Source organism: Onychostruthus taczanowskii, unplaced genomic scaffold, assembly GCF_017590055.1.
Source record: "Onychostruthus taczanowskii isolate IOZ18803 unplaced genomic scaffold, ASM1759005v1 scaffold3, whole genome shotgun sequence".
Taxonomy (NCBI): domain Eukaryota; kingdom Metazoa; phylum Chordata; class Aves; order Passeriformes; family Passeridae; genus Onychostruthus; species Onychostruthus taczanowskii.
The window spans coordinates 11,465,218-11,490,040 of record NW_024500349.1 but is presented as its reverse complement, the minus strand read 5'-3'; the positions used below and the strand labels follow the sequence as shown (position 1 = coordinate 11,490,040).

Sequence of the window (24,823 nt, the reverse complement as noted above, 5' to 3'; positions counted from 1 at the left end):
ACGCACCAATCCATTTTGAAGATAAAAATGTTAATAACGTAGTGTAAGTAATGAATGTAAATTTTCTCCCCCAAAACAATGACATTTCCTGAGTAAAAGTTGCTTGGACTTTACATTCTATCCAAATTACTGGCCCTCTACATTCAGCTGCCACTTACATGAGAAACCTTAGGTTTACCAAAATTCTGTGTTCTACTGCTAAAGACAACAAAATGTTCCCATTTCAACAAATGTCTCACTGGGTTTTTTACCACAGAGAACTTGGAATATGAAAAATATGAAAATCTTAAAATAGTTTCAAGAAAGTGTGTTTCATTACATAAAAGAGAGCAGAGACAGTTCTACCTGTGAGAAATTCTGAACCACCTGATTAATCCTGTTATTATAATAATTACAAAACAATATTACTAGTTCAACATAAATGGTTGGTTTCTTCAAAACAGCTTTCACATATTTAGCTCAACGATACTATGAAGGTAGAAGTTTACTTAAAAGTGCAGTATTCGTATATTGTACAGCAAAACGCACAGGAAGTAAAATTATTACTATATGGGAGAAATCCTCTGTATGTATTAATGCTGAGATAATAAAATTGAGAAATACCCAAAACTTAGGTATGTGAATATAAAGTAACTTAAATGATGTTCGTGAACCCCCCGCCCCCCATATTAACAAATGAAATTCCATTTTAGGGATCACTAAAGAAGAGAACTTTGCTTAAAGAAGAGTCTGTAAACTTTGGTTGAACGGCAAAACATTGTAACCATGCATATATATTACAATTTTCAAGCCTTTATACTTACATTACTGAAATTATGTATCTGCAATGTTGGTATTGTATCTTTGTGAAGTTCAACAGCAATAGGTACATCAGCCTCTCTATGGACAATTAACTTATTGCTAAGTCAAGAAAACAGTTGTAGACTTATTTAATTTAAAAGCAGTCTTATTGAAAAATAGCATTGAACAGTATACTAGATAGGTACAGCGAAATAAAATGACCCAAAAGAACAACCCACATGGTTAATTTTGGAAACTCAGTTCTCCTGACACTGATAAATGAATGAACTAATGCAGCAATCCCTGCGCCTGCACACAGTTCAAAGCCTTCTTTCACTTCCACGTTCCCTATGGACCACTGGACCCAGGACTGTGACTGAAGCAGGAGCTGTGTCTCAGTAACTTCTCACAGAAATAATTTAAATGCACTTTCTACATTACCAGAATAATGACAGTAAGTCAGACTTGTTGACGCATTTTATTGTGAGATGGGGAGTCTGGTAAAAAACTAGAAAATGACCATGATGTAACAAGGAACTTAAAAATGAAGTTTCAGATTTGTAACATACATACATGAATACAGGAACAAATTGGCACAAAAATGTTAAACATTGTTCCCAACACTGTTTTGTAAGATTATTCTAATTTGGCTTACTAAGGAAATGAGAGTTTTATGGTTAGACTAATCTCTTAATAAAACTGCAGAGCATCATGCTATTAGTCACACAGTGAATTTCAAAATTTAAGAGCTTTATATTAAAAACTGGGTAAAGGTAAGATGAATTGATTGCAATTGTAAAATTAATACATTCCCATTTTAATTCTTCTGTTCTACAGTCCAAGGCAAGTATAAATGTTAACATAACACTGTTAAATCAAATCTCAATGCAAGAGAACCGATTGCATCTCTACTTTAAATCTTATCAACTTTCCAAATTTTCATACTAAAATATATTATTGTATTAATACAAACTACAGTATTATACACTACACTGTGTAATAAATAAAGAAATATAAAAATAAGACACATAAATATAAAAGTTTTCTAAAACTAAAAAGGTACATATGTCAGTAAGAAGGGTATTAATACTGCCAGGTTTGAAGACATACAGTACAAAATGTTGCACAGATCTATAAACTAAAAGAAATAAAATAATACTGATAGGTAAAAATCAGCTAACATTGTTAATAAATGGGGTCCATAATAACTAACATTTGAAAATACTTATGAGCCAGATAACATGTCATGTATGTGTCTGAAATTAAAGTAAACCAATAAAGCAATAAAGCAGATTAGAAAATTTCCCTTGTAATTATTGTAGAGAAATTCTGCAAGTCAGGTATTAACCCAAAATACCACCAAATAATTAAATAATGAAATATACCAGTGTTCTTACTTCTCTGATGGCTGAGTGTTTTTTCCCCATGAATAGTTTAGAAGTTTGATACAAATCAACAAATGCTAGTTATTGTAGGCCACACATTGGATAAAGGCTGCTTAGAGCCTTTGTAATACTGATAAATGGCACTTACAGCACATAGGTCTTGCATAAGGCCAAAGGAGATACAAAGCTTCATATCATATCCTTCATATTGTTACTACATACTCAAAACACAATTACAAACACTGTTTTTGACAACTTTCCTGTCCTTACCAGTATTAACACTGTTAGTCCCTGCAATCAGAACTCAACGACAATCTTCTCAACTACATTTTTAACCACATGAGTAAGAAACTTCAGTTCTTCTATCATCTTCTTCCTTAAGGCTAACAATACACTTTAAATGATAATATGCTCTACTACAACATCTAATGTCATAAACTGCTACCTTCTAGGTTGAATTTACAAAGGTAGCCAAGCACTGTTTGCAACCGCATTACACGTCTCTGCAAAAGGGAATTTTGTAGTGCAGAAGTTCTCACATTGTAAAACATAAGAAAATACTGAAGCGGATTTAGGAAATGTTTTACCGTAAAAACAAAACAAAAAAAATCATATAAATCTCTCCCAATTGTACAGTTTAAAAATTAATCAACTTAAGAATGAAAATTAATACTGATAAAACAAACAATGCCAGATGCTTGTCCAATAATCAGGTTTCCTACAACCTGTTAAATCTTTGCTTCCAGAGTCACTGTATTTTTCTAATCTGCTTCATGTTATAAACTTGTTCCTAACTTTGAAAACTGTGTGAAAAATTACTAAGTTTGAGGTTCAGGCACACCTGGATTTCTTTTTTTTTTCTTTTCTTTTTTTTTTTTTATATATATATTTTTTTACACAGTAGTGAACAGAAATCACAGTATGCAGGCTACTGCGTTTCCATGAAAAGCATGTATAATATAGAAGGAACTTCATTACCAATTTTTTTTTTCCTTATAGAAAAAACCTAGCATGTAAGCTTTATTCATTATTTTCTTCTGACACCTGCCCATTATTTTGTATAACTTCTGGTTCTGCATTGCTTGCTTGATTTACAGCTTCATCGTTCTTGTCACCTTCAGTTTTCCCTTCTTCCTCTTCTACCGCCGCTACTTCTTCTGCATCCCCTACTTCTTGTAGTTCCCTACATTCTTTTTCTTCCTGAAGTCCCTCTATGTCTTTTTCTTCATCCTCCTCTTCCTCTTTTTCACTGTATTCCTCCTCCTCCCTGGTTAGGCTCTCCCTCTCATCCGAGTCGATCTGCGAGGGGGACGCCCTGACCACCACGTGCTCGCTGCTCAGCGCCTCGGGGCCCATCTCCTCGGGCTCGGCGCTGTCGCGCTCCTCCGTCTCCCTTTTGCAGTAGGAGTAGCGATGGTTCATGTGCTGAGAGTAAGACCCCGAGTGCGAAAACCTCTTTCCACACTTGTCACATTGGTAGGGCTTTTCCCCAGAATGCAGTCGCATGTGTTCAATCAAATGGTGTTTGTGTTTAAACGCTTTTGTACAGATTCCACACTCGTGAGGTCTTTTACCTGTAAAATGAAGCACAAACAATTGGGCATCTTGTAGCTGAAGTCTTAAAAATGTACACTGCTGTTTTAGTGTAAAATGCTGTTGGTGAACAGAATAGCATTGATTAAATGTTATATAACAAGATGTTCTACTCCATGCATTATCAGCCTGAGTTTCTCTCCTGAGCCTAAAGGACGATGGTGTAAGGGTACCTTGCCACAATCACTACAGTAATTTGTAACTTTTTTAGGAAAATTCATCATAGGAGGATAAAGAGATTCTCATATATAACTTTTAACACCAAAAGAAAAGCAAATATAAATTAGAAAATGAGACATTTTTCTTGCATAAACTATTTTCAATTGAAACCATTTTAACTTTTCTATATTGATAGCTATTTAAAATTAGCTAAGCTTTTATGTTGGTTTTGGTGTACCAAGTCCTTCCGTGATACAGGTAAAACGAAAATCATTCTAAAATCTAGGCTGAATGCTTTATGTACAAAAATTGCTGACTATGCCTGCACTGACATGAAAAAAAATCTGTTTCACTCAGTGTGTTTCTGCTGTTTGCCAGCTACTGTCTTGTTAGAGTCTCTTATAAATGTATCAGGAGCCTAGCAGTGTTATTTTGATTTTAACATTTAAAGTTGTTACACAAAATGACTTTGCAGTCTTAGCTCAGACATAAAAGACAAAGACAGTAAGACATCAGGTTTCTGGTCACACTACACCGATGACCAGCACATCCATGTCATCTCATGCCAAACAAACAACAAGGCAGATGCTGGGCTCTCTTCCCAAGAAAAAGTGATAGGACAAGAAGAACTGGCCTCAAGTTGTGCCTCTACGGGGAGGTTTAAATTGGAAATTAGGGAATGTCCTAATTAGGAAATTAGGAAAAGTTTCTTCACCAAAAGGGTTGTCAAGCATTGGCGGCCCAGGGAAGTGGCTCAGTCACCATCCCCAGAGGTATTTAAAAGACAAGCAGATGTGGCACTTTTGGGACATGGTTTACCAGTGGACTTGGCAGTGCTGGGTGAATGGCTGGAGTCAATGATCTTAAAGGTCTTTTCCAACCTAAATGATTTTGAAAGTTACATTGAAGTTAAAACTGGTAGGGTAAGAACAATTCTGCTAGGAAAAGGAGGAGTTAAAAGAGTCTCAGGACAGGATAGGTATGCAATTAGATACCCTTAATGAATATAACTTGAGAAAATTGACCAAGACAAAAAAGAATTTGTTATGCTTTTAATTTTATATGTGAGATTACAAGAAAATGTTAATATGCAGAAATATAATTAATATAATAATTCAGCTAGTCTGTGAACCAAGAAAGTAAAGCAGCATGAAGGCAGTAGCCAGAAGCTCTAAAGAGTTTATTTTATGGATGTGGGGAAAGAGAAGATAACAGAGCCAGTAAGACAGGAATCTATAATACAAAACTCAATATATATTTGACACCTAATCAATAAAAAAACCCAATTCTTACTTTAAGACATCACAGAAGAAATAGGAGAGCAAGAGGTATTTAAAAAATCCTAAAGTTACCAGAACCAGAGCCAAAAGGAACAACTATGAGAAATTAAAAATAAAAATCAAAGCCAAAAGGGTGTTTATTAGCAGTTAGATTCTATGTCTAATGAACAGCTGAAGCTGTTAACTTCAAGGCATTATAAATGTAGCTCAATTGGAAAATCCTTCATGCCAGACAGGCATGTTGTTTTTCATGCATAGTATCAAATACATACATAATCCTTTTTTTTCCAGTTTTTATTTTTAATTTTTTCAAAATTAATAACCAGGCAAGGTAAATTAGAAGTAATATATCCTCATTTATAGGCTGCAGCTCACAGATGATTATCCACAAGCCAGATGCAAAAACTCCCCTTTTTCTATTTAGGGTTTAGGTCTAACAAATTTAAGAAAACCAGAATTGCTGTTCTATCAAACAAATATACAAAACCAGGGGTTTCTAAAGAAAACTTAGCACAGGCAGTAAGGACTGCTACATTTCCCTGCACTGCCTGAGAACTGGATTCCAGTTGAGATTATCAGTTACACATTAGCAAAGAAATAACAATCAGAAAAGTCTTTTCCTAGTACATACCTGTGTGTTCATACTTATGTCTCAATAACGAGCTGCTCTTCTGGAATATTTTGTCACATAAATCACATGCATACATCCCATTTTCTGTCTTTCTCATTTTTTTCTTTGGGGGTGTTGAATCAGAATCGTTTTGATCTTCTAAATTGGATATTCCTTCTGAGCTAGTGTCTTGCCTTTCATCCTTGAGAAAAATTACAAAAATAAGTTAACACCAATAAAAGAAGTCACCCACATAAACTGAAACTTCTATTCCCATTCAATTCCATAAAAAGCCAAACAAAATTGTTTAGACTTCCACAGTAAAAAAAAATCCTTTACTGCATTGTTCTGCTTTTCAGTCCCTGCCACCATCCAGATGCAGATTTCCTCACTGGGACTGGTTTTAATCACATCCAGATATGACTGTTGGCCAGGTCTAAGCTATGCTGGCATGCTGTATTTTAGGGCCCATAAAATCAATGCAATATTACAGACCTGTAAAGCACTTCAGTAAGTGGGAAGAGCAAATTTGCCACCTAACTGCATTATTCAGCTAATGCTGGTCACCTACCTTTTGCTGCCTCACAGATTTTATAAAGTTAAAAGACTTTTTGCTGAAGTTTTCACAAAAAAAGCTATTTAAATTACCATTCAAATTTGCACATTTGACTATCCTCTTCCTCACGAAACTACCACAAGTACTATTTAACCCAAAATTTGGTGACTTCAAATACTGTCATTAGTAAATATGACTTCAAATACTGTCATTAGTAAATATTTTCAAAATATAAGTGTTGTGTATTTCTAAGCATTTTAAGTGCTAAAGCTTCCCTGTAAAAGCACAGTATTTTCTACTGACATCAGCAGCATGTACAGGTTAGCCTCAAACTTTTAACATAAGCAGGCTTGTAACTCTTCAAGGATCCTCAGTCTCTGGCAATACAGAACCCTGAATAAAATGCTAGACCACCAATTTCTAAGATTTAAGTAGAAAAACTCAGCCACTTTTCTGTTCTGCCCTGTCCCTACCTTAATGTTCACAGGTGATTCTCAGGAGGACTGACTCCAATTAGATCACATCTGGATGTACCCAGGTAGGAACAAGCCAGGATACAGGAATGGCAGATGAAGATAAGTATCTCCCTGACTTTCAATTGGGAATATATCTGCATTTTGTTTAAAGTGACATTACAGTGTAGGATGAATTCAGTACTCTGCAAACTAAGGAAGCAGAGCAGCACGAAAAGAGTGGCCAAAAGTTTCAAAGAGTTTATTTCCTGAATATGGGGAAAGAGGAGATGCAGAGCCAGCAAAAGACAAAAGCCATGTTTTTATTTTGCTTTTTGATCAGGAGCATTAGATAGTCTTAAAATAGTGAGCACTAATGTCCTAGAATATTAAATATGGAGAATAACTGAGTTGTCCATGCACAACAGTTTCTGTTAGTCTGGACTCAAGCTGCCTGAGCTAACTAGCTTTGCAGAGGGCACAACAGTAACATCTATTACCTATTTACAATGAACTCAAATAAGCCTGACAGCTTGTATTTATATTTTTATTTCGTTCACCTTGATAGCTTTCTGTTAGTTCAGCACAGATACAGATTGAATACATCATACGTACATCATGTAGGAATATGGGGACCGAAGTACCTGATTTCCATTGGCTTGGGTCTGTTTTGGTGGTGTCTCATGAACTGCAGGACTAACTGTAGTGGAGTATGTATAAGCCACCTGTGGAATCAAAATGGTTTGCTTATTGGCAGCGAGAGCTCTCAAGCAGGGAACACTGTTCTGGTCAGCAATGGCAACAATTGTAGGTAACTGGGCAGTGACTGTAGGTATAGCAATATTTATGGGATTGGCACTTGGTGGGATAACATTTACAATAGGATCAGAGTCTGTAACACTGTTGTCCTTTTGTGGTTCTTTTTTTGCACAAGTTAAGTTCAAAGGTTCTTCTTGGACAGAATAAACACTGTTCTGGTAAACACTAGTTATGGTAGATCTTTCCAACAGTTCTCCGTGTTGCTTTGGTAGCGAAAGGTCAAGAGGTTCTATCTGTGGCTCTTCTTGTACACCCTCTGCTGTGTACGTATAACCCTGTGAATTTCTTGATGAAGAAAGGTTTAGTGGTGATGCAGATGGCATGCTACTGTGTGAACCATTCAGAGCTGAAGCCCCTGGTAAAGTCTGAGATTTTGTTGTACTGACAGGATTTTGGGAGTTATTTGTGCTGTTCTGGGGTTCACTCACATTTGAAGTTGCTGCTTGATCATCGTTTTCTGCAGGACTGCTTGATTTAACTTGTTCAGGAGAAGATGGTCCAGAAGACTGCACAGAAATTTGTCCAGCTTGCATTTTTTCAAACCATTTTTTTACCACATCCAGTGGTAGGTTTACAGAATCTGCTATTTTTGAAAGCTCTTCTGCGCTTGGTTGTGCATTTAATGCATAATACGCTTTTAGGAGCGACAGAAGGTTCTTTAAAGGTGGCTGACCAGGAGACAAGTTGTTCTCCCCGGTTTCTGATGGGACAGGGGACTCGGGTTTCTCAGCTTCTGCTCCACTGGGTTGGGGAAGCTGAGAAGGGCTTTTTGTTTCATAGTGCTTTAATTCTTGAAGTGCATTAAGATCTCCTGGACAGTCATCACAAAGAAGACAAGTGCTATCGTTGGTCTCTCCTTCAAAGTTCTTATCTTTCTCAGACTTCACTGTGAGATCTTGTGGTAATTTCTCATTTTTGCAACTATTTGCAGGAACAGAGTTTTCTTTTTTTAGATTTTGTGGAACGACCTGAAGTTGACTTGGCTGCTCCAAGCTGTAGTTGATGATAATTTTGGTTGTCCCATCTTGGTCAACCAAAGGAAGACTGATAGCTGAAATGAGGGAATGGCCAGCTTGTTGTATAGATGCATTGTTGATTGTTTCTTGTTCTTTGGATGCAAGGTTAGCATGATTGTTTTCCAGTACTTGCCTTATTACATTACCATCCACTGCCACTTTTAGTACATTTTGAATGTCACTTAAATTGATGCTTATGGGAGACACCAGACCTACTGTTGGTAGAACAACAGCTTGCACCACACCCTGAGGAGAACTGGTTGCCTGCAACGGGCTACCACCACTAAAAACCCCATTTTGCAAAGGGTTTGAGCAATTAATTCCTGAAGCAACCACTATGGGCTTGAATTCATAATCCACAGGTTCAGTTTTAATTTGGTTAAGAGGAAGCTGCTCTTGCAAGGGTTTATTTTCTATCTTTTGTCGTATCTGTGGTCTTGCTGGGCTACCTGGTGATGCAGAAAGGGAAGGGGAGGAGCACTGAGACATCTTGAGCCCTGACCGGGCTCGACCATTCACGGGCATCAAACCAATACACTTCTTACTGCTTATGTGTGAACTGTATGAACCAGAATGGGAAAAACGTTTCTTGCAGTTTGGGCACTCATATGGCTTCTCTCCTAAACAGAAGGAAAAATAACAAAAAGAAAAGAGAAAAGGCATATGCAACAGTTAACCAGGTTACAGTGCAACTTCATCAAACAATAATTACCAGAACAAATACATCATAATCACCTCTCAAAGAATCCTAGGGGGAAAAAAATCTTATCTAGTGAATTGAACAGTAAGAGTATAGCTCTGAGCCAAGGCTCCTTTAATAAGTTTGTGATCCACTAGATATAGGATGGAGCCCACACGAGCATGTGTTCCAGTATTTCTCTATTTGACAATTACAAATTTCATTAAACTTCATTAAAGTATTACCACCACTAACTTCTAACTTCTTACAAAACATTTCTTATAACTTATCTAATAAATTGTGTCCTGAGTCTACTTTAATTTGACTAATCTTGAATGATGTCAATTACAGCCGCAGGAGGAACACTCAGTTCTTATGTCCTGATTATTATCAATTAAAATTCTCTAGCAAGGCTTGTAACACATTGAATGATCTGCAAACATTGAAGAAAAACAGACAAGTGCAAAGGACCAGAAAGATGTCCCCATTTCTTCTGTGACAAGTTAAGTTTTCCTTAATTGTAAGAGATTAAGTTGCAACTGTAAATCCTCTTGAGTTTTTCTACATATTCCCTGCAGAGAGCTGAAGGCTGCAGTCAGTGCCTGCAGTATTCCAGAGGGAAAAATATAAGGAAAACACTAGTATTTTAAACTTAGACTTACAAGACTGCTATTACATCAAAGTTATAAAGAGCAGAAATGGCAACATTAGCACTCAATTCAATGCTTGATTTATTTACCACTGTGGATTCGTAGGTGCTCCTTTAGGTGATGTTTATATTTAAAAGCTTTTCCACATTCAGTGCACTTGAATTTTCGATTACCGCTGGACTGCGTCACATGTCTCTGTAAGAAAGAAGTTTTAATTATTGTATAGGACAGCGTCTTGCATAAACACCTTCTATTTTCACATTGTAACAGAGAAAACACCATACAAACCCAAAAAGAATCAACCATCATTGTAAGAGACTGAAGGTGGTATAGAAAAAGGAAACAAATTACAAATCAGGTAAAAACTGAGGCACACATTTCTTCTGAATAAATCTGATACAGTAAAGAGAAAGAAACAAAACAAACTCAAAATATAGTTGCCCCTTCTCCTAAATTCAGGTGAAATTTACACTGACATGTTAGTAGGAAGTTCCAGGATGAATGCTAGTTCTACTTGTGACAGCAAAACCATCAGGGAAAAAGCCGAAGCCCACTACCCACAGAATACTTCATGCAGGACAGAAAAACATTAAAGTCTATAGAAACCTGTTTAAACTTTAATCGGTTGACTTGACTTTTCCATTTACAAGCTTCCAGGGCTTACTGTTGGCCTTGGATCCCTCTATATAATGATGCCACAGGACTGCTCAAGAGAAGGTAGCTTAGTGACAATAAAGGTACTCTTGGTCACAATTAATTTGCAAAATAAATGTGAGAAACTAAACGAAAACAAATAAAATATGGAGGGGTTTCCCAAGTACACAAAACCAAACCTCTTCACCATTTGCACTGAAGCTCTGTGATTATTTTTGTTATATTTTGCCTTGTGAGAGCATTTATTGTTAAGTTCTAAATTGTTTTTGTCTTTATTGCTATACTAGTTTAAAAAAAAAGCAAAAGTTAAGACAGACATGTAAATATATGTAGTATATGTGTGATATGTGTGTGCAAGATCTGTAATTTTACCACAAACTATAAACCCATGAATGTGTATTTTTAAGGACAAAAATTGCATGCACTTTTAAAGTTGAAACAGCTTAATTACAAACATAAACCAGAGGCACTAGGAATTTTTCTGTTCAAACAACTTGTTTATTAGAAAAACCTATCAGCTCCTTTTTAAGCAGAGCTCACTTGGCAAAAAGATATTCTACCACCACTGGGATGCACTGCAGATTTTTGGTAACTGGGGCAAGCATTTTCATAAACTCATGACCAGAGCTGTTCATGGGCTCCAGGGACAATCAGGCTGCCCACCACCAACAGCAGGCGTGGATCACTCCTCAGGTGTGAAAGCATGGGGGGAACTCCAACCCCTGGCTCTGGGCTGCTGTGCTTGGCAGCACGGGGAGCAGATGCTCACCGGGTGTTAGGGCTCTTCCTGAGCACAGACATGACAGCTGGGGGCTGAGAACTGTGCTGGAGAAGCAGGGATGGATAAAACACAGGATGATGACCCTGCTGTGAGACATGCCTGCAGATCTGAAGAACCTGTGGCTCTGCAGGTTGCTGGACAAAAGTCTGAACTCTCTGCTATGACATATGCTGTCCAAATTATCAACCCTTCCTGTTCCACTCCTTGTCCTCCTTTAATAGAAGACAAATTGAAATAAGATCATCTAAATTACTTCCACATACTCTAATTCAACAGTTTCCCCTGGGAGAAGCATTGGTTAAGCTGCAGATTTTACCTCTCAGCAGATACTGCTCCCACCCTGCTCAGGGTGAGCTGCTTCCTGCCTCCCCCTGGGCTCTGCAGTGAGGTCTCCATCCGAATTTCTCCTGATTAGCACCTGACCCCCATTCCCCCGTTTGTCAGCTGTCTTTTGCTAGTTCACATGGCTTTTCAGCTCTTTTTAACTAAGTCCCTTGAAGATGATGTTCTAGAAGACTGTGGCTGACTCACTGCATTTCACTTTAATGATCCAACTGCAGTGAGTCTAGAGGACCGTGTCAGGATTTACTTAAGCCTGCTGAGAATCAGCTACTACCGTTTGACTTGAATTATACAAGCTAACAGAACTCAGGATATATACAGTTACTGCAGGGCCTGGACTACATAAATATTCAAGTATCAGTGCATGTATTCAATCTGTCATAAATGTTTCTGCTCCAGTCTTTAAAATCTAATGTTCTCTTTCTAAGGCATGGAAGTCCACACTCCACTTATCAAAATTTTAATGAGTTTTCCTGTTTTCCTGGTCATAGCTGTAAGGTGCTTTAAGCTTTCTGCTAGGTAGTGTTTCCAAATCTATTTTGCCTTAGCTTCTTATACTTGTAACTCTCTGTTCAGCTTTCTTGCTGTCTCTCATAATACTGGTCAGAATTACTTCGAAGGATCTTGTTTAAATGTAAAATCATAACACTTCTCCAAAGTGTTTCTCCACTGAGAAATTATGACACATCTCCAAAGTACCACCTGTAACACTTTCACCTTCATTTTCTTTGATTCAAATATTTTTCCCATCTCAGCATTGTTAAAGCCACATTAGTTTGTGCCTGAGATATGTGATATATTTCTAACACACTGTACATAATTGCTGTTTTCTGCTCATTAAAGAATTAACCACAACATTCAAAGAATATTCTTCTGCACTCCTTCAAGGACTGAAAGAAGAAACACCAGCATTAAGGTCTGTAACTAGCCACTAATACATCCCTGCACCAAATGCTTGCTGTGCTAAGGACTGAAGTCCACCCCTCTCACACCAGAGAACAAAACTAATTAATGAGAATCCTCCAAAGTTATTTGGAAGACAGAAATCACAGATGTATCTGGGGTTTTTCACAGATGGTTTGACCATGGTTTCCAAGAATTGCCATTTCTCAGCAGTGTGCATGACACTGTGAAATTCTGAAAGCTACCTACAGGTGCTTCATAAATTGATGAGGAAAAAAAATTAAAACAAATATAAGAAGCACTTTTTCACACTTCAACATCTTTTTTGGTGCTTCACATGTGAAGGCAGATGATACATACAGCATCACCTCCTACCAACTGTTAGTGGTGTAGGAGCAGCCAAGGGTGCTGTGAGGAGCAGGGGGACGAGGGAGGAAGAAGAAGAAGAAGAAGGTGCAGGATGTCTTTCAGCTCTCTGCTGGAGCAGGAGTAGAAGTTTTGCATATCTTCCCCTGGCTCAGAAGGAGGCCCAGTGTGCAAGTACCCCTTCCACTGCCTTCACTAATTGCCACATGATGGACATTACCAGCTAACGAAGTTATCCAAATAATCTATGGTCAGATGAAGATCTTTAGGAATAAGACATCAAGTTTTTTAACATGCAGTTGTTTAAGATCCACAGTCAGGAGGTCTATACTTCACTAATGACAAAATTTTCCATTACACAAATGATGTAATCATGTACACACAGCCAATTTTGAAGACGTGACTTTGCAATAATAACATAAACAAACAAGTATTTCAAATTTACCAAGTATCTAAAACATTGTAGTTTTATTTCTGGCTATGGCTTGAGAGAAAAGAACACACTTGAATGAGTGTAATACTGAGTTCCAGATATTCCATGGAAACAACAATAATCAAATACAATTGTGACTTCAAAAGTATAAATCCATTAAAATATTTTTGTGGGAATACAGTTTAAGCTACCCCTTTTAGCAATTCTTCTGAGTGTTTACTCACTTGTTATTTTTTTATTTTTTCATTCAAGCTGCATGCAAGTATGGCTTCTATCTCCCCCAACTACATTATTCTTGGTTTTAGGCTTGTAACTGAAAAGACTGAAAACAAATGTGGTAGCCCACAAGAAAAGCATTATATAAATAGCATTCATAGATTTTATAGCTAGAAATATAAGATGTATGTCAGATGAAAGTAACTTTTAAAGTGCAAGCCGAGCCAAAAAGGAAGCGAAACAGAAATTAATTGCTCGTGGGAAGTATATTTGAGTAAAAAACACTGCCACACCAGAATATGCTGGTGAGGTTATTCGAAAGCTTGTGAGACAATAAAATCCTTGCAGCAGGATGGCCGACACTTTTTGTACCAATTTAATTGACCTGTGAATGTGAACACTCATGTATAAAAACGTATAACAAATTTTTAAGCCTGTTAAATTGTTGGACTTGGTGATACTTTGTAGGATGGAGGTTAACAGCCACTGTGTAAAAAAGCATCTCCTTTATTCTGGTTTCCTTAAGTAAAGCATCTTCCTTTACCCTGGGCTATAGCCTGTTGGTTTGGTGCTACCAGAAATGTTGGATGTACCTTTACTTTTACATTTGGTTTTGAATTGTTCTGTTATATTTGTCTCCTGTTTTTTCCTGGAGGGTATGAATCTTTCTAGGCTGTCTTCTGAAGGAAACATCTCCCAGCCTCTTTAACTTGGTGGTGGAAAATCTGTATGTTTTTTTCCTCTGGATAATTCCTGACTGTTTCAGTTGGTTCCTAAGCCTCAGAGCACCTTTGATAAGCATGTGCGGGGGGGATGGATGATGGGACATTGTGGGGATAAAAAAAGAAAAGAAACTCAGGATCTTCTGTAATGATCAGATGGTTAACTCATGGAAGACATTCCAGGGACCCATGCGCTCAGGTCAACCCATGAACCACACAAAACAAGCTCATAACGTTTTTAGCTTTTTTCTGCTGCTTCATTTAGTAGTTAACACCATATTTAGGACATTTAACACCATCTTTTAAACACTAATTATTTGTATATTGTCTTACAGCATGAATTGCATTTAAAAACTGTACCTCATAGTTCAAGCAACACAATGGTTTGTTTCTTAAGGGCAAAAATGCTACAGTAAATTGTGAATTATTCAAACAGAACTTATGAAAAAAATGGAAATGTTTCATTAAAGGCTTGAAATTAGATTTAAGTCATAATTTTTATGCAATGGTAGCCAATGAACAGAAAAAACCAAACCAACAAATTACCTAAAAATGTAATAAAGCACTTCTGAAAACAACCCTACTGCCTAGATGAATGAAAACAGGAATTGAGATCTCAACTTTTGACCAGCTACAGAAAAAGCCTGACTTGAGCAGCAAGCTTGAGTGTCCTCTCTGGGACTGGACCATCAGCACACAGATGATCTGCTGTGAACAGTTTACCCGCCCTGCACATTCTGCCCACATAACAAACCACTGCGTTGCTAGAGAGGACAATAACCCTTAATTCAAATGCCACTTACTGGGTCTCTTCCTGATTTGTGTGATGTCATGTGGCGGTCGAGCTGCGTTCTGTACGCAAACGTGTAACTGCACAAGGAGCAGCTGAAGTTATCCTCGTTTTTTTCATGGCGGTATTTGATGTGTTCCTTCAGAGAGGTAAAGCGCTTGTACCCGCGATCGCAGTACGGGCAGGTGAGCAGCTGGGAAAACGCGTCAGGTGTTCCTACCAGGAGACACAAGGCACCACACTTAAATAAACAAATTCCAAACTTACTACCAGCAACAAACAGGCTTCACATTTACACCTATTACTGTAAGAAAACATGCAGCTGCTGGAAGCTCCATTTCTTTTAGAGAAGGACTTGTGATAATTTAGATTTTTTCCACAGGGATTATGCAAGCTCCCACACTATGGTATGGTTGCTCCAATGCACCTTGGAGAGAGTCAACACAATATGCTGATAGGATAAGGAGGAATAGTTTTAAACCAAAAGAGGGTAGATGGAGACTAGATACAAAGAAAAATTTTTTCATTATAAGGGTGGTCAAATACTTCAACAGGTTTCCTAGAGGGGTGGCAAATGTCCCATTCCTGGAGATATTCCAGACCAGCTTGGACAGGGTTCTGAGCAACAAGATAAAGTTGAAGATGTCCCAGCTCATTTCAGGGAAGTTGAACCTAGATGACCATTCATTGATTCACAGATATGTATGTGTTAGTAGGACATACTGTCTGCAGGACAAAAAGTAGAGAGATCAAATGTGTGGTCATATATATGAGTCTAATGTGGTCTATTTTGCTGGATTTCATAAAGTACTTCTGCATGGTACAGGGAAAAGTGAAACCAGATTGAAGCTAAATATTAATTACACATGTCTATTTCAAGAAGTCACCATTTACGAAGTTTTAGCTCCATCCCTTCTTACCAGCATATATATAGCCCTCCACATAGTAACTCATTCAATCCTTGAAAAATTAGTTTTTTAAAGGATTGAAAAAAATACTTCTTTATAAATTTATTGATAAAGGTTTGTTCAAATAGGTGTGACAACCTCCAGTGACCATGCTACTCTTCCTAGCTCCAAGTCAAACAGGAAGCAAATGTTGAAATGATGCACCTACACACTGTGCTGAGCATGAGAAAGGTGGAAGGTCTTTAATGATTAACATTTTATGCTCTGACGCACAAAGGGCACATTTGTACATGCTGTCATTTTAAGTTTCAGAACTGTAAGAATTATTAATGCTCATTAAATGAACCAATACTTTAGAAAGTACTTCTGAATTATTTACCTTCATGACCTCTTCCAGCAGTTACCACCACAGATTGGTAATGTGTTCTATGAAGTAGCTATTCATTCTGTCTGTGTGGAATTTGCTAACTTAATTTTTACTGAATGTGCCACTGATTTTGCAACAGTGAAAAGCAATCAGATCACTTTTCCTTACTACTGAAAATCACCACATTTTCTGTCAAATAGGTTCTTTTACACTTGCTATAGTAACGATCATAATAATCTCTACCCACAGGGATTGTTTTGTTGTTCTATCCATTTCTGCTTTTCCTGGATTAGAAAGCCATCCCTGCATGTGTAGACCAAGTATACTTCCCTTCAATTCTCTTTTTACCATCTATAATTCAACTCATGTGACATAAAGAATACTCCATTTCAGCACAAATACAACTCAGTGGAAATGTCAAAGCACGTTAACTTAAATTCTATTTCCATTGGAGGAAATGGAGAAATGAAAACAGTTTCCCAAAATCACAAAAAACTCTAATTCTGTCACTTCTCTTGCCTACTTTCCCAGTTTGGAAGCATGCATGTTTACCAAATGGCACTATATATTTGGCATTTTCTGTTCCAAAATGATTAAAACACTAAACACTATTATTCAGCATTGTGATCTTCACAATACTTCTCAGTGAAGTTACTGGGATAGGTCCAATTTAAATGATTAATACAAATGTCTATTTTTAATGATTACATGGAAATCATATGACAAGTCTGTAAAACTAACTTGACAATATGTGTCACTGCAACCACATATGAAAATCTTAAATTAATGAGTGCACTTTTTAAAGTAAAATCTGTAACAGCATAAAATCTCTGGAGGAGCAGAACAAAAAGGTTATCTTTACATCTTTCACTACTCTCCCTCAGACTCCAGTATAGTACTACAGCTACAATGACATCTATTTGCTCAGTTATATTGATTTCTTAAAACAACTAGAACACAATTCCTGACCATTTATGTAGGCTCTTACTTTTTCTTGAAAAATCATAAATACTCCAATTGACACAAGCTATCTAAGCTGAGAAAACACAGAATGCAAAACCAATCTCAACAGCATTCATCTTCAAATATTTCATGATGAAGAAATGAACAAAGTGTAACCTCTTGTCTCACACAGAACACCTTAAGCATGAAACTTCTTCAGAGGAAAAAACCATCTCCTTAAAAATAACAACACATCATGATTTGTTTCACATAAACATTTTTGTATCAACAATGCTTCTTTTTTCTCTGCTACTGTTCTTTCAGGCAAAAAAAACCCCAAAAGCCTGTCACAGACTGGCTACCCAATAAAAGAAATTCTATCTAATAGATCCTATTGGGAGCTTTGTTTAGAAGTATAAAAGAAACATGTTATAACGCTCCTTAAGCTATTCTTACATAAAATTGTACTATTTTGCTTTACTTCTATTTTATTTAATAAATGTTTATTCTGTTCTTTCATACAAGAATGTTGAATGGATTTATGAAAGCATGAACTTTTCTCTTCAATGACTAGGTTATCATTTAGGTACTCATACAAGTGAATCCCAGTGCATGTCTTGTTTACAAAATCAAGTGGCAATGTTTTCTGCATGATGATCCTATCTGCTTACAATTATTTAACTAACAATTTTTCCCTCTATAGTTGTGTGTATATGCACTGCTGTCTTATTAAGCACAGCAGAAGTTTTGGGTCAAGGAGTGAGTTCAACTGATTTCATAAGAACTGAACTGATGACATATTTACCATTTTCATCCTGACCACTAGCTTCTGGCGTGCCTTGTCTCTGGTCCTCCTCAGGTGCTTCAGGGTAGATAACAGCTGTATCTTCTTGCTGGAGGAATTCTTCAACATTAGGGTCATGGTTTTGCTCATTCTCTGCATCAGAATCACATTCATCTTCTTTCACTAAGTGTGAGAAACAAGACACAAGATACAAAATTAAGTTTAAAAAGAACATAAATGAGATTCAGAAATTCACATTGCCAAATCTCCCTCTAGCCAAGAATTTAAAAACTCTTTACAGATACTAGCATAGGTCAAGTCCTTTAAGATGCCAGATTATGCCATGTTTTGGAAGGACTGGTAGCACAATGATATTTAAAAACTTGACAAAACACAGTTTGCCTAACTCAGTACATTTTATCATTTCAGATTTAGCTGTTCTTCTCAATTTCCTTAAAAATCTTAAATGCAACATTAATTATGATTTAGGCCTTGTACTTGGAAGCCCTGTTTACCATCTTGTCTCCTGTGTTTGCAAAAGTACATTTGTTGCCTTCAAAACACAATTTTTAATGTTATTTATAGCTGTTTATTAGCACAAAATCAGAAGATATTTAAACTCAGTAAAAACCTGGCCAGATAAATGCAGTGAACTTGAACTCTGACTGGCTTGTTCTGTGGTGTTGGAAATGGCTACCAAAAAGGCTTCAGATCTAGTTAACAACCTTCAACATTTCCCACTTAAAAACTTAAGAGAAAAACCCAATGAACAACTATATTACAAAATTCGCAAATAATAAATTAAATATTTTACTTAATGCTTCTATGATAAATATTTGATCCCGAGTATTTGCCTAAATACATTGTTCATAGAGTTTATTTTTACCATGGTGGAACATGCTGTGAAAGCTCTGCCTGCAGCACCTTAAATCATTACAGATGTTCTCTACTATTAATGTGAGGTATATTTTTAATAGGAAAGAGAAGTTTTGTGATTCATCTCTCAGTGTGAAGTCACATACTCAATTTACAATTTGACACAATCTTTTTATGACATGAGGCAGTCTCTCACAGGTAGACTGTAATGCAATGAATAATGCAGCTCTCTATACTTATGTGGCAAGAACTGACTTTATAGAAACTGAAAAGAATGTGTGAAATTAGAGTTTAAAACATATCAATGTGTTTAGATGTAGGTTTGCTTTTAAATAAGACTTACTCTGATATTATCTACCTATCTAGTAAAGGGCATTAAACAAACCTTCCACAAACTATTAAGAAGTTGGATGGGGTATATATTAATCTTCTGTCAAGCAGAGAAATGGAAAAAATAACAAACCATCTGTTTTTGTTTGAGTCTGAAACTGAAGTACAAATTTTATTTTGCCTTCTGTGTAATCAGTCCAAGAAGAGGAGTGGATAATAAAATAAACTATTAGCTTAAGTCTATTTTTGTATACTTCTTCATAGTTTAAAACACTACCTGTTGACTTTACATGTAAGATCATTGCTATTCCTTGTTCTGCCCTTCGGAAACACGGCGCTGCTGGGGCTGAACGGTCAGTCCTTGGGAGGGAGGGCTGCTCTGTGTCACTGGTCACCTACACCTCTGGAACCTGGACACCAAAAGATGCCCAGACTGTTTTCCTCACCTAAAACAGCTTTTACAGTTTAAGACCTCTAGCATGGAAAACCAAAGCACTTTTACAAACAGAGGTGGGAGAATTGCAAAGCTTTTGCAATGATACCTAACTAAAATTCAATAGCACTTTATGAATAAGGAACTCAGATTAACAAAGAAATACCTGTACATCCAATTTCATCTGTCTGAGCTTCAGGCCCCAGGATTTCCTTTCTTTCTTTTCCAGCTGAAATAGCACATTTCACAAAAAGAATGAATATTTAAAGAAAACCTCGCAAAACAACAACAAAAGCCACATGCACGCCAACAACTTAATATACTTGAGTTATTTCTTCATCAGTGCTTTCCATTTCTGTCTTGTTTAGAAGTGCATTTAAACACAATGTTCTTTCAGAAATATGGATGGGACATTATTTCAGCAGTGTGTGATCAGCTGAACCACAAAGATATTTCATACTTAAGAAAACCAAACCTAAAAAGGAAGCAATACTAAACACTGACCATTATGTGAGGAGAGGTAAACCATGGACAGTGTGTTTCACCAGCAAATAGAGAGTCAGCTCCTTAAGTGACCCCATCTACAAATGCAGCCATCTGATACACTGGAATATAATTTCCAGAAATCAGAGCATCATAAAACAAATGCAGTTATGTTATTTTGTCCAATTAGTGGTTTTCAGAAATGATTGATAATTTGCTGGTAATGCCTGCAAACAGCAACCTGATGTGTTCTCTTTCTTGCAAATGATCTGGAAACCACTTAAGGCTGTGATTGCCTTAAAAAATTAAAAAACAAAAAAGGATTTTAATCACGTGCTCCCCCTTCAGAACAACCGTGCACTGCAGATATGCTTCACGTATCGATTCCAATACTCGGTATGAGTCCGCAGAGCCAGCGCTGCGGAGCCAACCTGCTGCCCCAGCTCTGCCAGCTCTGCTGAGCTGCAGCCCTCAAGGATGCAGCATGGAAGTTTTAACTCTAATTTGCACCAACAGGTTGTTGGTGCAAATCAATAAACAGCCAAGTTGTTCTTCATTTCGGTTCATTGGTTAGCACAGACTGGGAAGCTCCCACAGGAAAAGCCACTGCTGACATTTCTGTCGGTATCTGGCTCATGGCAGGAGTACACAGGAGAGCTACATTGCTTGGTTTGCTCTTTATCAGTACTATGCTATGCCAATAGATGGGAAACTGAAGTGTAATTTTATAGTTTCATTATGGGATCCTTGGATGCTTCAGACCTACACTCTAGAAAAAGCCTTCTAGGTGATGCAGAAGGTTAGAGCACACAGCTGCTCTGACCTGAAATGGCGACTGTTACACTTCTGTTACTTCACTTCAGCGCAGGAAGAAATCCTTTAGGTTGGCAAGTGAAAAACCCAGAACATTCCAGCTTTTTAATTACAGAAGAAGCCAATTTCTCCTTTATAGAAGGAAGATGATAAATCCTAGGAGAAATTTTAAGTTCTCAAATAATACCAGCTTCCTCAAAGGAAAAGCTTAATTCTTCCTACTTTGACCAAAGCTCACAGACCCAAGGTATCTGCAAATAGTGACAATTCAAACACATTCTTACTTTACACAAGAAATGTGTTTAAAAGGAAACTGCAACTCTCTAATCTTAACTTAATTTCAACTGACATCTAAAAAACTCCCTCAGATTTTGGGTCATGGTACCAGACTTGGTTCAGAGTTTGTAAGATGGACAACTGGACGCGAAGCAAATTTAAACCTAAAATTTAATTTCTTGAAATCAAACACAATACAAACCCGTTGTTTTCCTTTAAAGGAGGGTTTTTGACGGTTGTGATTTTTCTCCATTATGAAATATGATCTACATGAGGGGGGATATCAATCAGTAAGTTATTACTCTGGAAATTTAAATTACATGGTCTCCAGTAAATTCCACTGGCTTCATTACAAATAAAATTTATGCTTCCCAAGAGAATGTAAAGGAATTTATGGAATTACAGATTAATCTGGTGAAGCTAAACTCCCTCTCAATTCTAAAAATCCTAATCTCTGTTGGCACTGTTCTTTTCCCAATGACTAAAAGCAGGGTATAAGACAGGGAGAAACCCTTTTCCACAGGGAAATGCTGTAGGAATAATTAATAATTTGAAAAATATTAAATAGATATACATCTTTATAGCTGCGTACGGTCCACAAATACAGGCAACGTTGCAATTGTGCCCTCAGAAGCCCAGTTATCACAGCTGGGAAACAACGGAATGGGATGTGATGTGGGATGTGGGATGTGGTGATGGGGGAAGAGACCTTAAGACACTGTTCCACCAAGCAGAAGTCACAGCTCTGAGTTCCAGAGGAAATCCAAGCTACCTGCTAAATGACAGCCCAAATAGAGGTCTCCACAAATAGCATCTAGGTCATGAGTATCCATCCTGGTATTGCAGCTGGACATACCAGATAGCTGTAAAACAAGTTCTTGGGCTTCTACATCTCATCACTGCTTATGAGCTACTGCTAAGAGACACAGTGGGGCTTCCCAGGGTTAAATGCTGATGATTTTCAGACGACAGGGAACAGTGTTAACTAGCAGCAGACATGCCTGACAACTACTGACATTGGCTGACAGTAAAGATCTCTGCATGGCTAAGATAACTGATCAAATTGAAACCAGTAGCAAAGTGGAAATTTTGGCTGTAGGCAGAAAGACAAACTTCACTGAAATTTCCACTGCAGTCTTTATCTTCAGAGAAGGAAATAAATTCCGAAGTCCATCCAGAGAGCTTCTAATTTAAATTCTTCAGAGCTAATTTTCTGATATTCATGTAGCAAGCACTATATACAGCTTGCAGGATTGATTGGTTGTTTGCTTTTTGATCAAAAACATGCCACACACAACCCACCAAATGCCAGCACACACTTTTGAGCATATAGGCTCAAGCTAAAATTTGATGACTTAAAGGAATTTCTGAATTCCAGAAAGTGCATAAACATAAAACATATTTATATTTTTTTCAAAGATATCTTAGCTCCAGTCCTGAAACCTCCAGGTTTGCTAAATACTTATAGTACATACTAATGCTCTTTTAAGAGCATTATTGCAGTAAGTTTAACTCCTCCTTTTTTTTTTCTTTTTCTTTTAATTGTAGCATAGCTTTTACTTCTAACTAAAGCAAAGAAAAATCATATTACAGAATCATTGCACACATGAATGCTGGCACACTGTCAACAACATGTACAGGATACACGTGGTTCACTTTTTTAAACCCATAGGACTGTTTCAGTTAAACCTCTTGAGAAACACACCTTATATTTAAAACACCTGTTCCTAGGGTCTTTTAGAAATTCAGTTAGAATGACTGGAAACGGAAGGAAACTAATCTGATACAGAAATGTTATGTGTGTTGTTTCTATTCTTGGCAATTCATGAACAGAATAAATATGCAAAAAACTCATTCTGTCAAGTTCAGCTAAACCCAGAACTACTGAGTACTACTTCACTGATGAAACACAACTTACTAAAACTGCTGTAGAGTATATTTTTCTAAAGATAATCACCAGTCTTGAAGATAGTTGCACACCATCTACCCCAGAACATTTCCCTGTATGCAAGATCATGTATTCAGTACCTCCCTCTTCATATTTCTAACATGTAGCCAAGACTGATGAGGTGATTTTCAGCTCATACCTTTCCTTCTAGGAAAGCTATCAAAAGAGTAAACAGTATTCTACCTAGCAAATCAAAGCTCCATAAAACCTAATGTAGCCTCACTTTTCTCATATAGCCATTGCCAGAAATTTCAACTACTTATTAAAAAAAAACCCCTGTTATCAAATTAAAAACTCTTCCAGACTGTTACAAAAGAGGCTTCAGAATATATAATTTTTACAGAGCAAATTTGTGGTTGTTGAGCAAGTTTGTATGTCAATTGATTAATCTTTTGTCTGGCTACCAAAGAAATTTTGTCTTCATTAGCAGACTCCAAAGCAGAGAAACATTGCTTACATTTCAAATCTTCAACCACAGAAGAATTTAACATTAAAGAGAAGTTAGAATTTTAGCAAACAAATTTTTAAAGGTTAAAAATGGTGTATTTCACACAAGGAGTCAAAAAAGATGGCATCACATGTCTAGAGCCCTGAAAACCCTCAAAGTAGCCCGAGATGCTGTGTGATGGGTACATATCCAGAAGACATCCAGTCCAAGACGTCTTGAACACAAATGTCTGGGAGCCAGTGCTCTTCCTCCTTCCCCTTTTCAGATTTCCTACACCTGTGTTCGAAGGGTTCAAGTCTACCCAGAGCCCACTTTAATGTAACCACAATTCCTGAAGCCTGCAGGAGAGCAAAGACATTACAGGAGAACTAAGACAATTACCTACCCAATAATTTAGCTCCAAAATACTCATTTCCCAGCACAGCATACCTTGGCAGTAGCAGCTATGTAAAAACAGGCTGAGCTGATGCTATTCTTTGAGCTCTCAGCTGGACTGCAGTTGGGGGCCATATGACTGCTTTTCATTTATTTAGATGAGAGGTCATGCACTGTGTATTAAACCACCAGTGTTAAAAGGTGGATGCTAGGAATTGTGGCTGGAGTTCAGATATGCTGAAAAATATTCTGTATCTTTCAGGGCATTAAGGCCAAACTCCACAGTAAATTCCACTAATTTATGCATTTATCCCAATTTGGCTCAAAAGTAAGCATGCTGTGTGATATTATGAAACTCAGTATCTGATTCCACAGTAAAAAAAGGCCCATTTCCTGTCTGCTTAAAATTTTCAGGTTCTAAACCTTCTGCATAATATGTGCAACACTTACCTTGTTCCAGTATTTTCAAAATAATGATTCATTATGACTTACATAGCCAATTCTAAAACTAATAATCTAAAAATTACTTTTTCTGTGAAAAAGAGAGAAATTAACATCTGATTTTTTTCAAGTTTTTTGTTTACTGCTTACTCCCCAAGCTGAGCCAATCCTGAACCTTACAAGGAGCTCTAGCAGAAACCTGCCAGGCAAAGA

The 24,823-nt window shown here is 37.1% G+C and overlaps 1 protein-coding gene across 2 annotated transcripts in view; it reads right to left on the bottom strand.

Annotated features, from left to right (window-relative positions):
• Positions 1 to 1,287: 1,287 nt before the first annotated feature.
• The window catches only part of ZEB1 (zinc finger E-box binding homeobox 1), a 118,051-nt gene continuing 94,515 nt past the window's right edge, over positions 1,288 to 24,823 (bottom strand). The window contains exons 3-9 of one of the 2 annotated variants that reach the window (XM_041408481.1): positions 19,993 to 20,055; positions 18,209 to 18,370; positions 15,200 to 15,402; positions 10,069 to 10,174; positions 7,460 to 9,270; positions 5,829 to 6,009; positions 1,288 to 3,739 (exon numbers count right to left, since the gene is read on the bottom strand). In XM_041408481.1, the coding sequence (XP_041264415.1) occupies positions 3,186 to 3,739; positions 5,829 to 6,009; positions 7,460 to 9,270; positions 10,069 to 10,174; positions 15,200 to 15,402; positions 18,209 to 18,370; positions 19,993 to 20,055 (3,080 nt within the window). In that variant the 3' untranslated portion in view covers positions 1,288 to 3,185. The remainder of the gene's footprint in view (positions 3,740 to 5,828; positions 6,010 to 7,459; positions 9,271 to 10,068; positions 10,175 to 15,199; positions 15,403 to 18,208; positions 18,371 to 19,992; positions 20,056 to 24,823) is intronic. The other variant, XM_041408482.1, reaches the window with a different exon arrangement.